Source organism: Ochlerotatus camptorhynchus, unplaced genomic scaffold (assembly GCF_037179485.1).
Source record: "Ochlerotatus camptorhynchus isolate MF236.1 unplaced genomic scaffold, CSIRO-AGI_Acam_v1.1 ptg000858l, whole genome shotgun sequence".
NCBI lineage: Eukaryota > Metazoa > Arthropoda > Insecta > Diptera > Culicidae > Ochlerotatus > Ochlerotatus camptorhynchus.
Genome location: NW_027041317.1, coordinates 155,259 through 174,095, shown reverse-complemented (window position 1 = coordinate 174,095; position 18,837 = coordinate 155,259). Strand labels below are relative to the sequence as shown.

At 40.8% G+C, this 18,837-nt stretch overlaps 1 protein-coding gene across 1 annotated transcript in view; it reads left to right on the top strand.

Annotated features, from left to right (window-relative positions):
- LOC135715340 (dystrophin-like) overlaps window positions 1–18,837 on the top strand; it is a 197,541-nt gene that overhangs the window by 23,452 nt on the left and 155,252 nt on the right. The window contains exons 3-5 of the mRNA XM_065238661.1: window positions 12,684–12,938; window positions 13,037–13,130; window positions 13,182–13,262. Of these exons, the coding sequence (XP_065094733.1) occupies window positions 12,684–12,938; window positions 13,037–13,130; window positions 13,182–13,262 (430 nt within the window). The remainder of the gene's footprint in view (window positions 1–12,683; window positions 12,939–13,036; window positions 13,131–13,181; window positions 13,263–18,837) is intronic.

Sequence of the window (18,837 nt, the reverse complement as noted above, 5' to 3'; positions counted from 1 at the left end):
TCTTTAAGAGATCGAGCATTCCAATTTACAATATTCAATGCTTTAAAATCCATTACTGAATTTTAAAGTCATGACAATATTATTTGCAAATTTTACTCCAGTTTGAATAGCATCAAACATGGAGTTAGATTTAAGCATATCAGAAATCATATCAATTAATGAATTCTGTAAAAATTCCATTTTAGGGGCAGTAATGCTTCCTAAGTCAAAATTGTCAAAATTTCCGTTAGAACGTTGGTTAGTATTTTGATTTCTACCCGTTGCAATAGCAGTATAGGTAGCTCCATTAACTCGCTGAACATTGTTAGCAGCGAGGAGAATAGGTACAGATGAAACATTTGAAGCAGGGGTGATATTTGTACCTACGGGTACGAATGTAGAATTTGTTCCTCGCTGACCGTTGTTAACAGCAGAGGAATGTGTACCTGGTCGGAAACGTGAAGCGCTTCCTACCTGACGGTTAAAACGAGATTGTAGGATCGCTTTGCGAGTCTTACATTCCCAAAAATTGGATTTGTGGTTTTCACCACAATTTGAACATTTAAATTTCTTAGGATCTTCCTTCACAGGACAGTCGTCCTTTGCGTGAGAGGAATCACCACAATTCATGCATTTAGCTGGCATGTAGCAATTTTTAGTTCCGTGACCCCATCCCTGGCACTTACGGCACTGGGTGAGGTTTTGGAAATTTCCTCCAGTCTTCCTGAAGTGTTCCCACTTCACTCGGACATGGAGCATAAGGCTAGCTTTTTCTAAGGCCTTAAGGTTGTTTAGTTCACTAGACTTGAAGTGAACTAAATAAAAATCATTAGAAATCCCGTTGCGCGAATCACCAGGACGGGATTTCATTTTCATTTTGATTACTTGGAGTGGCACAACTCCAAGTAATTTTGCCAGTTCATCTTTGATCTGATCCAGGGATTCACCACTGGGCAGTCCTTTCATGACAACCTTGAACACACGTTCAGTTTTGGTGTCGTAAGTAAAAAATTTGTGCTTCTTCTCAGTAAGATACTTGAGAAGACATTTAAATCCGTCCAAGGTTTCAGCCAATACACGGCATTCACCCCGACGTCCAATTTGTAGTGAAAACTGAACTTTCACGAAATTCAAAAGTTCCATGCGAAGAGCATGGAAATCGGAAGTGGTTATCACAATAGAGGGAATCTTTTCCTTCTTGGCATTAAGCCGGGAAAGTTTACTAGAATTTTTCTTGGATGATGGATCATTCTCATCATCCGTGAGCAAATCAAATTGATTACCCAAATTAATTTCTTCAGAAGGAGGGTCAAGAGTTTGCCCCTTTCTTTTGCGTTTAGGCGCCATGGCGGCAGTAAATTTTTTATCCAAATCGACTTCCAAGCAGATTACTATAAGAATCTGAAGGATCGAAGAGGAATTTTCCAAATCGATATCCAAGAAGGATTACCTCGGGTAGGGTCCAAACAAGGATCGAAGAGGAATAAGAGTTGAACAAGGTAGATTTTTTTTTTTACAGGTTTGAAAGTCGCGTTGTAGTACGCTTACGTATAGGCACTGACGTTGGGTGCGATACTGGCGGGTTTTTCCGCAAATCACTCTTATTTTATTTATTTTTACGCACAGATAGATTTATTTGGGCTTGCAAGGGAATTATACTATTGAAATATTTCAGAAAGTGCTCAACAGTGCTCCTTCTATTTGCGTGACAAGCTTTCATTGTTGTTTTCATTGAAGCATTACTCAGGGAACAATGTTTAACACCATTTTTGTACATGGTATTGTAAATAATCTTTTTTTTTTTAATGCGTTTATTTTTTCAGGCTCATTTGCCGTAGCTTTGCGGAGCCGATATTCATCGTTTGCGTTACAAAATTACTTAAAACTAACGTTAGTAAAGCGGGACCTATTACTCGCGGCTATCTCGAGGTTAGGGGTAATAAATTGTAACAAACGGGTGGCAGGGTAGGGATTGAGAACACAAGGTTTTTTAGAGCAATGTGCTCTTGATCTAGAACTAAGCGACATACTGGAGAAAAAGACAAACATGGGGGTACACCGATGGAGACCTAGCAACTTGAGAGAACACAATATGACACTAACTACTAAATCCTCAGATCAATCCGTTTTAAAAATACATAAATTAAATTAAAATATTCGAGATCTCGGCTCGCCAAGATGTCTCTAACCGGCCGCATAGGTTGTTTTCCTCGGGCCCTGAGGGATGCGGATAACTCGGATCTAGCAACACAATGTAGGGTGCATGACCAAAGCACGTGGTCGTGGCACGTGGCACGTAGCCACTACCACAAGCGCACAAATTGCTGCCTGCGAGCCCGATTCGGAAGAAATGCGAGTCTAACGAGTAGTGATTAGACATGAGCCTTGACATGACACGTATAAAGTCACGGCTCATGTCCAATCCTTTGAACCATGGCTTGTTCGATACCTGTGGGAGAATAGAATGTAACCATCTTCCCAGATCACTCTCATTCCATTTTTGTTGCCAGTTGGTGAGGACGTGCTGACGGGTAATTGAAAAAAATCCGTAAAGGCGATTTGTCGATCAAAAATATCGCCTTCCGTAGCGCCCACCTTAGCTAGCAAGTCCGCTTTCGCATTGCCCGGAATTGAGCAATGAAATGGGACCCAAACTAAGGTTATAGTATAGGAGCAGTTAGATAAAGTACTCAATTTAGCTCGGATTTCGGTCAGGAAATACGAGGAGTGCTTCATCGGCCTCATTGATCGAATAGCCTCCAACGAGCTAAAGCTATCAGTAAAAATAAAATAGTGATCAGATGGTAGTGAGGCAATTTGCTCTACTGCGTAGAATATGGCTGCTAGTTCCGCAACGTATACGGAACAGGGTTTTGCAATTGATATGAGGCGCTATGAAATTCGTTGAATACTCCAAATCCAGTGGAAGCGTTTATAGTTGACCCATCTGTGAAAAAACTCTTATTGTTACTGACATGGTGGTACTTGTTTGCAAAAATTAAGGGAACAACCATCGACCTGGTGATCTGGTATTCCACGGATTTCTTGCAACATGGTCGGATCAAAATTTACAGAGGAACTATAAAAGTCTTGGAGGCAAACACGAGAGGAATTGAAGGAAGAAGGGCCAATCTCCAGCGTCATGTACTCGTAATAGAGACTCATGAATCTTGTTTGAGGATTTCTGTCGAGCAGCTTCTCAAAGTTTTCTATTACCAATGGGTTCATTACTTCACAACGGATAAGAAACCGGATGGACAGTTCCGCGAAACGATCTGGCAGTGGGGGAACACCCGCGAGTACTTCGAGGCTCATCGTATGCGTCGAGTGCATACAGCCAAGCGCGATTCGGAGGCAATGGTATTGAACCCGTTGCAGCTTCAAGATATGTGTTTTCGCAGCGGATTGAAAGCAGAAGCTACCGTACTCTAGAACCGACAAGATGGTTGTTCGATCCAACCTGATCAGATTTTCCGGGTGTGCTCCCCACCAAGTTCCGATAATTGTACGAAGAAAATTGATTCTTTGTTTGCATTTTTGTTTCACATTCGCAATATGTTTTCCCCACGTGCTTTTGGAATCGAACCAGACACCTAAATACTTGAAAGATATACTTTGAGTGATTGTTCTACCCTTTAGTTGAAGCTGTAACTGTGCAGTTTCCTAGAAAAAACAACCAACTCAGTTTTCTCCGGAAAGAATTCGATACCTAGCTTCATAGCCCAAGTAGACAAATTGTTTAAGGTATCTTGCAGGTCCGGTGCACTTGGCCCTATAACGGACACAACCCCGTCATCTGCAAGCTGCCTTAGCGAGTAATTTTCATCAAGACAACCATCAATGTCTTTTACATAAAAATTATAAAGAAGAGGGCTTAAACATGAGCCCTGGGGGAGACCCATGTAACTAATTCGTGAAGTTGTTGAGTTTCCATGAGAGAAGCTCATATATTTCTCAGACAACAAGTTGCTCAAATAGTTGTTCATAATTGGTGAAAGCCCACTATCGTGGAGTTTATCCGAAGGGCGTCGATACAAACAGAATCAAAAGCCCCCTTAATGTCCAAGAAAACTGAACCCATTTGCTGTTTTTGCGCATAGGCCAGTTGAATTTCTGTTGAAAGCAACGCAAGACAGTCGCTCGTTCCTTTGCCTCTCCAAAATCCAAACTGCGTATCTTAAAGTAAACCATTCGACTCGACCCATTTGTCTAGACGAAAAAGAATCATTTTCTCCAACAATTTCCGTATACAGGACAGCATCGCGATGGGACGGTACGAGTTATAATCCGACGCGGGTTTACCAGGTTTTCGAATGGCGATAACTCTTACTTGCCTCCAGTCAATCCGGAACAATGTTGTGCTCCAGAAATTGATTGAATAAATCAAACAAGCGTCTCTTCGCGACATATGGGAGATTTTTAAGCAAGTTGAACTTGATTCTATCCATTCCTGGAGCTGAGTTGTTACATGAAAGGAGAGCAAGTGAGAATTGCACCATCGAAAACGGGGAATCTATTTCGTTACTACCTGACGGACGGTCACGAACGTTGGTTTGAACCGGTACTGAATCCGGGCAAACTTTCCGCGCGAAGCTGAAAATCCATCTGTCCGAGTACTCCTTGTCTTCATTTATCGGTGATGACGCGTTTTGCATTCTCCTTCCGACATTCCAGAGTGTTCTCATGGAAGTCTCTCGCGACAAACCATCGACGAACCGACGTTTTTCGTAAGGTCGTATGCGATGTCAACCGAACGAGAAGATGAACCATTGGCAATAGAAATTTTGATTGGCTAATGGTCACTACCGTAGGGAAGAAATGCGTGCACTAACATTCATCATTTATATAAATGTGTTCACAAAATTGTGAAGTTTAATTGTCATTGTCTCACTAAACCATCGAGCCTAACATCTTAGAACATGATAAGAGTAAACCAAGCCCGCATGGTGATAACTGAAACACAAGCAAAGAGATTCGTTTAATACTATCAATAATTTAAGTTAATTTATATAAAAAGTAGCAATTTAGTTGCAACGCTTGCAACTAAATGAACGATAAATTAATAGAATAGTTATGCAGAATTTTCTGTTTTTTTTTTTCGTATGGGAGCCCCCCTTATAGAGGGGAGAGGGGTCTTGAACCATCCATAAGAATCCAAAAAACCTCTACATACAAATTTTCACGCCGATCGGTTCAGTAGTTTCTGAGTCTATAGGGGTCAGACAGACAAACAGAAACTCCTTTTTTTTACATATAGATATTCACAAAATTTAAAAAAAATCAAATTTCCATCAGATTATCGGACAGCTTCACTAAACCATCGAGGCTATCATTTAAGAACATGGTACGAGTAAACCAAGCCCACAATATGAATGCTTGGACCCAATCGAATAAATTCGTGCAATAGCATTAAGAATTTGAGCTAATTTTCTTAAGAATATTCACAAAATATACATGCTATCAGCGGGAAGGCATACCTCATCTAATTTAACATAGTAAAATGACCGTTTAATTAGACGAGTTCGTTTTCACGGGTAATACGTATATTCGATATAAAGATTGTACTCAAAAAAAAAAAATGCAACACTTTCATACCATTATCATTATACACTTTGTGTATAACTTTTGCATGTGTAATAATTGATGAAATTTTTCAGTAAAACTAGTTTAGATTGTAATGTTTACGTGTGCAAAATCTCGTCACAATCTGTCAAGTGATTATCGAGATGGTTTTCAAGCAAGAATGCTTCAACAAAAAATATGGGAGCGATCTTGGATAATCCAGGCCAGTCCCACAGATGGATCGCGAAACAGTTTGGAATCGACAATTCAACCGTGTCCCATGTGGTAAAATGGTTCAAGGAGACCTAGACGACCCATCGGCGAGGTGGCAGCAGAAGAAAAGTTAAGACGACCGTGTCCGGTTCGCAAGGAAGGAGAGGGCCCATATAAACAAATACCATAAACGAACGGTAACCCGTATGGTCGAACTATCCCACAAATAGTTTGGATGATATTCCGAACACGTCGTTAAGCTCTTTCTTATGGTTATTTTTATTAGGGGGATTACTTCAAGCGCAATCCGAGCCTTTCGACTCGGGACGTGGCCATGAAGGTAATTTCTTCCGTCTGGTTCATCCAGCAGACAATGAAGCGGGCCGGACTTCATGTCTTCAAGGTAAGGAAGGCGCCTAACCGAACCGATAAACATAATACGATGGCCAAATCCCGCGCCTGGAAGCTGTACCCGGGAGTGGTTGGTGCAGCCGAAATGCATCGTACGACGAAACGTACATTAAAGCGAACGCCAAGCAGATCCCCGGCCTGGAGGTTTTCGTCAGCAAGTCCCGCTTGGATGTTTTGGAGAAGTTCCGGAAGAAGAAGATCGACATATTTGCCAAGAAGTACTTAGTGTGGCAGGCGATCCATGGGTGCGGCAAATTCTACAAAGAAGCATGCCTCCAGAAGCACCTGCTGTCCTTCCTCCGGTCCCACGAAAGTGACACTCTGTTTTGGCCGCTGTTGTGTTTGTGCCAAAAGAGGCAAAACCGCCAAACTCGCCAGAACTTCACCCAAGAGAAAAAATCTGGGCGATTATGAAAGGCAAGCTCCGGAAAACAGAGAAGGTCTTCAAAAACGACAAGGATTTGAAGAAAGAGTGGATGAAAGTGTGTAAGAAAGATCGCGCAAGTGTTGATGGGTACCCTAATAAACAAATACCATAAACGAACGATAACCCAAATAATAGAACTTTTCCACAAATGGTTTGGATGATACTTCGAACACGTCGTAAAGCAAAATAACCATACAATTTTTATTAGATAAATAAACACTAGATAATTTTGGCGTGATAACCATAATTCGAACCATTTGATGCGTTTAACTGTTTTTTTTTCAATTTTGAACAAATGGTAGATACGCGTATTTCCAGGCACAGTAGAACTTTAATTGACCGCGTTTATTCCAATTTTGATTCTATTTGTTCAGTTACGAATACTGATTTTAAAATAACCGATCATGAGACCTTAGTGATTAATGTATTAGATAATATCAATAATAACGAGGATTTCGTAAAATTCAAATACTGGGGCAAATATTCGAAACAGGTTCTTTCGCATCTTGATGAGAGAAACGTGGATTTTCCATTTGAAAACTTTGTACTAATCAATTAGTTGAGCAAAAGCTTGTTTCTTCGAAAAACTCGTACAGCTGATACAATGGTAATGATTCTGTTTCCAGTTCCGTGGGGAATAACATTGAAGTGCCCCAGGGACGTGTATTAAGGCTCCTTTTATTTTACGACGTGTTTTACGATTGTGCGACATTAATCTTTTTGCAGATGATTGCAGCAAAGGATGTAGAAATTGCCGTCTCACACTTGAATGGAGATTTCCTCTCTAAGTAGATGGTTGAAGGGTACTGCCTTTCATGGTAAGTTCGTCCCATAGCACAAAGCAGCAAGTCGAGAAAAACGCGTTTTAAGTTTGCATCGCACCATTCATTTTTATGTAATGGGACAACCTGTTTGGCTGTTTTAAACTTTTCCAGAACAGGGTTGTTGAGTTCATCCAGCATAATGAAAATATTGCTGATTAACTACCATTTCCATTGAAAAAAAAAATCAATTTTGACAAAAACGTTAATGGGACCGACTTGCGTCTCTGTTGTAAGGGCCTGTTCATAAACTACGTAGACAGTTTTTTGGGATTCTTGACCCCCCCCCTCCCCCTGCGTAGACAATTGCCCATACAAAAAATTTAAAATTTGTATGGACCGTGGATAATTGTCAACCCCCCCCCCCCTCCCCCTAAACTGTCTACGTAGTTTATGGACAGCCCCTAACTGATGATGAGACTAAGACATTTCATAAAACGGGCATCGAAATGTGACGATAGTAAGCTAACGGTTTCGCCAATTAAATGGATTTATTTTTCCGTGTACAAAGGTTTGTTGACAAAACACAGATATTTTTTTTTGTCAAAGCAGTTTGATTTCGGAACATGGGACGAATTGATGACCGAAACCCGAGTTTTCATTATTCAAAAATACTACTCAGAGCGACTATCTTATATCTCTCTATTGGGAACATTGGGAAAAGATCGGAGTCTACTGTATATCAAATCATCAAAAAAAATTGGAGAGCACCATACCGTTGAAGATTTGCTAAGATCCAGAACCAGAAATGGTGCTGCAAACCTACCGATAGAGAAGAAATGTATCAAGCTTTTGATGTCTGAAGAATCTTACTCTGTACGTAAGATTGCCAAAAAACTGAGAATATCCGTCGAAACCGTCTAAAACATAAAATGGACGAAGAACTTATAGGACTTATAGGAAGTAGAAAGTGCCTAAACGGAGTGCGGAACAGCTACAGATACAAGTTTGAGGAAGCATAGCAACCGTTGCATATTTTGATGTCGCCACCGAAAGCATAGCGTCGTTCCCGAAAGCGACAGAAGACCGTCAGGAGAGATACCAACATGTTCCGAGTTAAGTGATACACCTCGGATAGCTGCTGCGGCGTCCCACACAAGATGCACTTTTCCGGGATTGCGTGGATTTTCCGCAACGTTCAACGGAAGATACCACACGGTAGCTGGTACTCCTGTATTCGTTGCTGCACGTTTTCTCGAAGTGGTTGTTTCTGCGCCATGTGCCGTTCCAGTGCCAACAATCGTCACTTTGCCATCCCGTAGCTGTCGGGAAAGTCCCTCTCGTCCTTCCGCCATAGCAGCCCGGTCGCCCCCGCGAATAGTGGTCGTTCGCAGTATGTTGTCCAGGCCGATCAAGATCTTCGGTTATTCGAAACCCACATCCGCTATCGGTAGACCACGCAGATGGGAATATCGTTTCGTGATCTCCTGGAACCGCACTTCCTGTTTCGAGAGCTTCAGTTTGGGTACTGTGCGAACTCCAAGTAGAAGATGTTTTTCGTTGGAGCCTCTCACTGACAACGTCAAATTAACCCGTCTTGATGCATCCTCCTGCCTCTTCATATTGCCTGTCCATGACACGATTAACGGTTCTGGCATCCCCTTCGCTTGGAGTTGATTTGCGACGTTCTCCTCGATCAGCGTTACAGACGAACCTTCGTCTAAGATTGCCAGCGTGTCCACTGACTGGTCTCCCACCGAAAACGTTACGGGCATCATGCGAAAAATGACCGACCGGTTCTGACTGTGCGCATTACACTGCACTTTCAAAGCCTGTACCATCTCATGAAACAACAGGTGATGATACTACTGGCAATCTTTAATACTGCAGCGCAACTTGAAACTACAGTGATTCTTACCGTGGTTATTCAAACATAATACGCACAGCTTATGTGGGACCTCCCTTAGCTCAGTCGGTAAAGGTGCAGCTACAAAGCAAGATCATGCTGGAGGTGGCTGGGTTCGATTCCCGGTCCGGTCTAGGAATTTTTCGGGTTGGAAAATTTCTCGACTTCCCTGGGCATAGAAGTATGATTGGACTTGCCACACAATTATACCAATGCAAAAATGGTACAGGCATCGAAAGCTCTCAATTAATAACTGTGGAAGTGCATCTAGAACACTATGTTGAGAGCACGCAATAAGCTAATATGCGATATGCAATAAGCTTGAAATGCGAAGAAAAAGAAGAAGATGCACAGCTTATGCTTTTCGACTACCTTCATCCGGTCTGTGACACTCAGCTTCTTGATGTCGTCGCAAAACTTTACCTTGTGGTCCGACCTTTTGCATATCCAACATGGCTTGGCAGCTTTGTCTCCCAGCGACGGATCCACCTTGGATGGAGCAGAATGCACGTGCACAAACTCCTTCTTCTTCGCGTTTTTGTTCAGTGGAAACGATGATTCATTCAGATCCAACGCCGAGTACTCAGCCACCTCGGATACGTCCGACACAACGCCGGTCATGAAGTCAGTAAACATTCGCAGAGGAGTGCCGTGAGAGCACCTTTTGAACCGCACCCAGTCCTGCTTATAGCTTGGAAGCAGATTGTCCACCAGGTCCTGGACCAACATTGGGTTATGCAGGTGATCCGCCAACCCAGCTGTCTCCAAATGATCGCCCAATTGCTTTACAATAATACCGAAGTGGATAAAGGTATCCAAATTTCGGCTTTAGGAACGGGGTATCTTTAACCTTCATAAGAAGCGCTTTCAAGAGTTTCTCCGGTTTTTCAAACAAATTTCGGAGATCGCTTATCACTTCCGGAACTGACTCCGGCAAGATCGATCGGCTTCTGACGGCCTCGACGGCCTCTTCTTGCAGGCAGTCCTGGAGTCTCCTAGGTTGTCCAGGTTTGTAAACCCACAAGCTTTGGTCGTGATGTCAAAACTGCTGATACACAACAGCCAAATCTTGGGCTCACCCTCGAAGATCGGAAGCTGCTTTGACATTACTTGGCGTGCAGCAAATTGGTCCTGCGTTAACCGCTGCCCCGGCCCGTGTGGCCTTTGTTCCCTCTGTCTCGGCAGGCATGGCCTTGGTAGACTTCGGATGCATATTTCATCTTGATCTTCTTCTTCATCTTCCTCGTATTCTTCTTCGGCACTTCTTTCTTCTTCCAACAAAGCTCTCAATCTCTCAATCTTCGACAACTTCTTCTTGGCCGATGGCTTAACTTCCCTCATAACGGTATCTTCGGATACGCTCCTCGGCGATCATCTTTCTCTATCCAATCTTGCAGCCAATTCTTCACTTTGTCCTCCGTTGGGAACTGCGATTGCTTAGCTTTTTCAAAGTCACCATCCACAGCACCATCCTTGTCGGTCCACTGATTTGCAGTCTTCCTTTTTAAGTTCTGGAACTGCTTATGTAAAGCATGCTGCTTTCGCAGAAACTCTGCTTCAGCAGCTAGACGACGCTCCATCATTTCCCTTTCCTGCATCAACTGCTGCTCTCGTAGCTCTTGTTCCTGTCGAAGCTCCTTCTCGCGTATTTCTATCTCCAGTTTCAAGCGCTTCTTCCTCGGGGCCTTTTCCATCACTAGCCGTTTTTCGCGAAGCTCCCTTTCATGCTCCAGTTCCTTCTCCTTCGCTGCTTGTTCTTCTTCTAGCTGTTCAATTGCCGAGACAATACTTTTCACGCTTTTGGATCCGCCCTTGGACTTCGATTTCGACTTCGACTTTGGATTTTAAGCTGGTTCTAAATGCCCGGGCAATTCCAGGGTTTCTTGCTGATTTCAACATTGACACCAGCGCAGCTGTAATGCGCCCATAGCTCACACTGACCGCACTGCACCATATCATCGATATCATCTGGTGCCTCGCAAAGCATGCAGTTCTTCTCCGTCGGATCTTCCATTTTTGAGGTTATCCGAAAATCCTTTGATTTTGTTCGGATTGCGAATAAAAAAACCTCTTTGAATCAACTCCGGTGTAAGTAGATCAAAGCTACAAATATAATTTTATTTAGATAAATTCATTTTTGTTTGTTTACCTACGATTAGTTTTTCTTCCTGCAACAGAAACTTCCTCGGAACTGATTTTATGATTTTAATAAAGAGGAGAACACGACTTTCACTAGTTGACCCCTTGCTACTTTTTCTGCCGTTGACAGTTCCTACCAGCTGCCAGTTCTTGTTTATTTCCGATTCTCCCCGATTTGACATTGCAGTTGTCAACTCGCTCTCTAACATGAGCAGCCTGTGTGCCCCGCGGTTTGCTGTTTCCAACAAGTACCGTCTAATGCTGCGCTGCCCAACGTGCACCCCGCAAGCCGCATGTGGACTCTGGATCTCTCAATTATATCATTCTTGTCTGATATTGTACATCATCATTGAGAATTTTAGCCCAGAATGAATGAGAAATAATCAAAATGCAGCTTGAAACATGCTCATAGAACATATATACAACCAATTTAAAAAAGCAAGTTTAGAAAGCTTGGGCAGGCCAGATCATGTGTGTACATTTTGTGATACACTATCCATAGTTTTGAAGACCTTGTATTCTTGAACATCTTTACAAAAGAAAGCAAAGGAAGATCTGCCACAAAAAAATTAATTTTGATAATTTTAACTTAAAGTACATACTTTATAACACATTTGAAATTTCAAAAATCCGTTGAACCTTCGCTGTGATATGGGACATCGTAAGTTTTTTTAAACACAGACGAAGGGTTTGACTCCAGTTGGCAAACTCTTGAAAAACGAAGTTTTGATTTTTGATTTATAGAGATGAACTAGCCTTCGGCTAAAAATCTCTTAAATACAGAATTAAAAAAAAAAAGATTTATGGTGCATACTTAAGGACTCCTTGTTTGCTGTGCTACTACAAACAGAGAGTAGCAATTTCGAATTTGTATGTTTTGTGGAAGCTGACATTTGTGCCTTTGAAGTTTCACGCTAAGGCTTCCTTATAGTACGTTCAGACTACAGAGTTATAACATGTTATAGCGCTATCTTGATGGTGGTTTCTGTGTTGCAATTATTTGACAACCGTTATAACATGTTATAACTCTCCAGTCTGGACAGCGTTTTAGAGTATCACCGATTAAATTTTATAAGTGCTGTTGAGATGATTTCATAAATGTCTGGTTAACCTTCCTAGTGCATTAGGGTAATTTTAGGCCTGAAAACACTGAGTAAATTTGTCCTAATGCATAAGAAAGGTTAATGTCACCCAAATTTAGACCAATGTTTCGATGTCAGTGGACTTCTTATCCTTCCCATTCTTTTTGTATCAAAATATAAGATATATACATTATAATTTTCAGATATGAAGCAAAACGAATTGAAATAGAGAATTGGTTAAGCCGAATGGAATCCCGATCCGAACGGATGGGAGTTGTTGCTTCTACAGCAGATGTGTTGGAAGTTCAACAAAAAGATCAAAAATCGTTTCATGCCGAGCTTCACCAGTACAAACACCACATTGAACTTTTCAATCAACTGACGCAAAAGTTAATTGCGGTGTATCCATCGGATGACACATCGCGCATCAAGCGAATGACAGAATCAGTAAATTTGAGGTACGTTGGCGTTTTGTTGGTGAATGTGAATATTGCCTGAGTGTAAGACGTTTTTGTTTGAAATGATCAGTGTGTTACAATTAACTAATTGATTTCAGGTATAATAATCTCAATAACGCAGTTGTTTCAAGAGGCAAGATGCTTCATGCTGCGGTTCATTCATTACAGTCATTTGATAGGACATTAGATCAGGTAAAATAAAATATAATTCAGAAACCTTGTAGTATTAACGATTTCTTTAAGTTTCAAGGGTGGCTTAGTGAAGCAGAGTCTCTTTGCGAAAATACGGAATCAGAGATTGACAGAAACCCACATGCTTATAAGGTAAGTGAATAATAATCTCTTTTGTATTGTGTTTCGAATGCCACTTTCCCTGGAGAATTTTATCCAAATGCGAAATTAACGAGCATTAATCAAAACTATAAGGAATTTTATGAGATATATTGATATTCGGCGAAGTGACATCTATGCTAGCAACATACCAGTTATGCTACATTACCGCAAATACATATATAGTATAGAGCAGTTTCACTCGAAATAGATAAAAATGGCCAAATAATGAGTATTTTAAATTTGGATGAAACTTTGAATGTTTTTTTAAACACAATTCTTCAAAAAATTTGGTTAAAGCTGTATGGTTACCGCCAGGGGTTGAAACAGTTGACGTTTTTTACTACACTCACTTTGTTGTCGAGCGCGACAGTCTGTTTTTATTCGTATACTCATGCTCTACCGTCGTCTCTCTCACACAACACAACCGATAGAATAACATTCGAGCAAAAAGAAAATTATCAAATAACTATCATACGACATGAGTGATTTCGTTCTAATTGCTCAATTTGGTGTAAATTAAACCATTTCTGATCAGAAATGTTATTCCTAAGACAGTATTGCATGTTATTTTCAGAATTCACACAAGCACAACATCAACAGCTCTTATAATGAGAAAAACTAAAATACATACATTCGTGACGGTCTTCGGCGATAGTGTCATATGACAGAGCCTGTCGTATGACATTTGAGTTTAATACTGTACTATGATAGCTTGTTTTGCAAGTGTCGGAGGCAAAAGCAGTCGATTATCACAGAAAATTTGTCGACTACCGTGACCGCTTACAAGACTGGTTACCGCAAAACGGGGTATCTTTGATAATGCGGGTAACTTTGATAGTAGAATATAATGATTTAATGTACTCTCTGAAGTTGAAAATATTGGTTCCTTTCTATAGGTTAGGGTATTTCCCTTGATATCGTATTTCTTATGAAATGTATTTCCGATATAGCTATCACAAATTCAATGTTGTCTTCTTATTGCTTATGATGTTTTCAAAGTTTCATATTTCTTGAGCTAAATTGTTTGAGCATCACGCATTCATCAAGCATTATCAAAGTAACCCCAAATCAAAATACTGATCTTCGGTCACAAGACTAAAAAAATAGTGCAAATACAATAATTTCCCTCAAACATATTACGAACGAATTAACTCTAGGATCCTCAGTAGGGTTAACTACCCCATTTCCGGCCTGTTAAACACAACCCGCACTTAGTCTTTCTTAATCTAGCGCAGTTTAGCATCAAACGGAATGTTTTTATTACTGATGGCTTCCAAATTTATTTAACTTCCCTTAGGTACCGTAAGATTTGATAAAGAGAAACCAATCGTTGTGAAATTGTCAAAAGTCTAAAACTGCTTCTTGACGCCAAACTCGGCCTTCTAAACTCGGCATTCTAAACTCGGCCTTCTAAACTCGGTCTAACGCATTGAAACGCCATTGAAACGCCAATGAATTCACTTCGGCCGATGATTTGGTCGGAGCGCTTTCCTAATAAACAAAATAATAAGCGAAAACGCGCAGATTAGTCCAGATCGTCGTTTATTTTTGTTTTTTGACGTAGACTACGTCTTACGGGAAGGTGCTGAAGACAGAGCTGGTAAATATCACGGCCGTCATGTGACAATGAGAAAACAGGTCCTCTAACTATCACGAGACGAAACTACCTATCATTAGCTTTCTTGTCAATTTTCAATGATCAAGAACTCATGAGAATAATTCTTATGCGGTTTTGACATCAACATTTCTAACTGATTTAGATGAGTTTAAGCAAACACAACCGTATGTAATCGGTAGAGTGAATATATTATTAAGATTTCCTCGGTACAAGTAACTTTAATAGCATTAAATGAGCTAGTAATTACGATGACTACAACACTGTCATGTTCTGTCATGACAAAAAATTCTATGAGATTTTGAAGAAAATCTCTATCATCGTTTTCTCTACCAATGATAGTGACAGAAGTATCTCTGTAAATATCGCGTGAGATCTTTCATTGAAAATGACATTAACCAGCTCTGGCTGGGGGTAAATCGAAAATCTAAAATTGCGACCGTCACGAAAAGGTGTAAGGTTTTGAACGCTTATAACTTTGTCATTTATAGATAAAATAAAAATCCAAGTACACCAATCAATAGAAAATAACTCTCGTAAGCTGTTATAAAAAACGTTCATTCAATTTTTCATAAAAAAAACTGTTTTAAAAATGTGCAAATAAAAAGTGATAATTTATCACTGTTTTCATGAAATAATCGTTCTCCCCAAACCCAGTCGTGATAATCGAGTACCATTTGGTTGCACATCGTGCTGCTTGAATCTGAAAAGCTATAAAACAGCGCTGCTAATGTGCCTCAACTCATTTTCGCTTCGGACTAGGATTGGGCGATCTTCAGAGAAAGATCGATCTTGATGGATCGATCTTATATTTGGCTCTATAATCGATCCACTGATTAAATCGGTATCAAAAAATCGATCTTTGTTAGATCGATCTTTTGATTTTTTTTAATACGCTTGTTTATGTTGGTACCCGTTGGTACGTTGGAAATTATTTCCTTTATAATATTAAATTAAATCACCCGCTTCTTTGAATAAAATGCGCGCAAAGCAACGAGCAAACGAAAACAAAGAGGAAATGAACGTCACACTTGCTCACTCTCAATGTGTGTGTTAATTCAGTTTTTCAGTTTTGAATCATTAATGATTAATCAATCAAAATGTATTATTCTGAAAGCAAAACCGATTTTTTTCGATCTTTTCGTCGACAAAGAACCGATCCGAAAAATCGGTAATCGGGATGAAAAAGATTGATCTTCCAAAGATCAATTAAAGATCGCCCAATCCTACTTCGGACGGTAAGAAGGGAGCAGCAGCAGCAGCAGCAGTAGGAAGGCGGTTCTTGTCAAGCGCGCAGCGTTCGAGTTTTGCACCTCGAACTTTGCGCGTTGTTCCCGTCGCAATCACTGGCTGCTGGTAGCGGCGTCGCCTCGATGTTGCAAGCGCTCCTTGTCTGAATGATAACAACAAATCTCGATTACTTTTTTGAAAGGACATATCAGTTTTTGTAAACAACGCATTTTATCGTCGGTTTGGCATAACTGATAGCTCGCTCCATATGCTAACACCACTATATCAGGTTGGGGAAATTTCCTGTATCTGATGGTAGTGTTAGAATGCGTGGGTGAGCTATCAGTTACGCCAAATCGACGATCAAATGCGTTGTTTACAAAAGCTGATACGTCCCTTCGAAAACTTCCCAACTTCTCCTTCTTCCTCCTTCTCCTCCCTCAACTACTACGTTATTTATGAAAGCTCCCTAATCATTGGGCAACACTGAAAATCAGCAGCACACCACACAAAACGGATTGGACATTTATGCGAAATTTCGGTATTGATCATTTGATTTTCGCGATCAAAACATTTCAGCTTGAAATCCCTCCATTTAATTCTCGGTACATCTTAATCTATTGATTGAATTAAAAAATTCTAAATATGGTTTTTTTAAGATTTCGTGCGTTTTGTGAACGCACATTCATTATTTTGCATAAGAAAACGGAAACGGGGTGTTTCTGTGATGATAAAAAGGATTTTCCTATACAGATTAGGGCCTGTTCATAAACTACGTGGACAGTTTTTTGAGATTATTGACCCCCTCCCCCTGCGTAGACTATTGTCCATACAAAAAAAAATTAAAATTTGTATGCCCCCCCCCCCCATAAACTGTCTACGTAGTTTATGGACAGCCCCTTACAGTTTTCTATACTAAGCACTGAAATTATCACCTCTATTTATGCTTTTAGATAAACTATGAAAGTCCCTCCTACTTGGAAAATTATACTATAGAACGGTTTATACAACCCCAGTTTCTTGCTGAGGGGGGAGGGGGGCGAGGCATAGCAAGCCGTTCGATTGCATAATTCTTCAAGTAGGAGGGACTTGCAATGCTTATCTCCTAGCATAAATAGTGGTACCGTCGAGTTTTTTTCAGTGCTAGGTTCTGAAAGTCGTTCAAAAGGGCCTACTTGTAATGTTCGATTCTCTTCATAGATTTTTTGTTTACATTGCTGCAGCTAAACGAAACAAGTCAAGCTGAACATTGCATTAGGTCCTAAGTAACACTGACAAGATTCTCTTCGTCGACTTTCTCCTTGAATCGGCCCAGGTATTTTCAGCACACATATCGATAAAAGAAGTTTCCATCTAGCATCTAATAGGGTAGAGCGCTACTTCGTCGTAATCACCCATTTCCGTTCTATCGATCAGAAAAGATCTATAATATCAATGATTTCACCGTATACAAATCAATAATAGGTTTGTTCCGATGCGTTATCTAAGCTAATCTAATCTAATCTCACACTAACGCAGCCAATACTTTGAAAGCATCCTGGAAAATGACGGCTTCACGAATCCGTCATTTTTTTTTTGTCAACGGCAGGCCAACTGCGCAGCATGTGCCGCAGAGAGGATTTCAAGGAGTCAAGTGATGTCAGAAATGAATATCTGAAACCACTTCACAACCTGAGATCAAGGGAAAGGAAAAAAGCGTGGACCTCCCGTACCAAACGCTTCCAGTTACAATTGAATAATAGTATTTATATGTTTTCGTTGGGAGCATAATTGCTATAAAATTTAATTTATGCTCCTGGTGTCTTTGGATGAACTTTTGGCATTTGAATCAAAAGCCAGGCTATTTCTGGGTTAATATTTGAAACAAGCGGAACAACCATCCGTAAACGACAGCTCCAAACACAAACCCTTCAACCATCAAAAACACACCCACGAAATATAACACCAGCATCTGATAGAGCAAACTTTCTTTATCGAAAGGCCCCGACAGTCCGCGTGGGCACCATCTAAATTCAAAGAAACCCGCGTCAAAAGCCACTGCCCTCAAACGGTCGTTGCGCCCACTTCAAACTCAACCCAGAAAAAAGAAAAAGAAACGACCTGGTTAAACAAGCTATGCAAATGAAATTACGTTCTCGAATTTCACTTGGAATGTAATGAACAATAGAAATACGCGATAATTCATATTTTCAGCGGTTGATGTTTAATTTTAAATATACCAACGGTACTGCCTACGACTACGACGGCGATTACGACAGCGACTACGACGGCGCCTACGACAACGACAACAGAGAATTTGTAACTTACCATTTGTCTAGGATAAACACCTTTGCCCGGCACCTCCACTATCCACATGTCCGCTATCTGTCACTGTTTTCAAAATATCTAATAGCAATTACCTTTGTTGTGATACTTCCTGTATTGCCATGGTGATCTGGGAGGAGGTTCGCATCTAGTGCTTTCCCCAGGAACCGTTCACGGCCACCAGCTACCGCCCGTCCAGTCTTGGGCGTATCCAGCGAGACATCCTTCAGCTTACTCACAATGTCCGTCACTCGATGCAAATCGCAGGCACACTTACGCTAGTTACAAAAAAACACTCCCGTGCAAAGAAACGGATCCAATAAACGTTACTCTTGCGAAAGCACACCCGTCGTCGTCGAACGGCAAAAAAATGAATCGGTGGGCAATTTTGTGATACGGATTTCCAAAATCAAACGG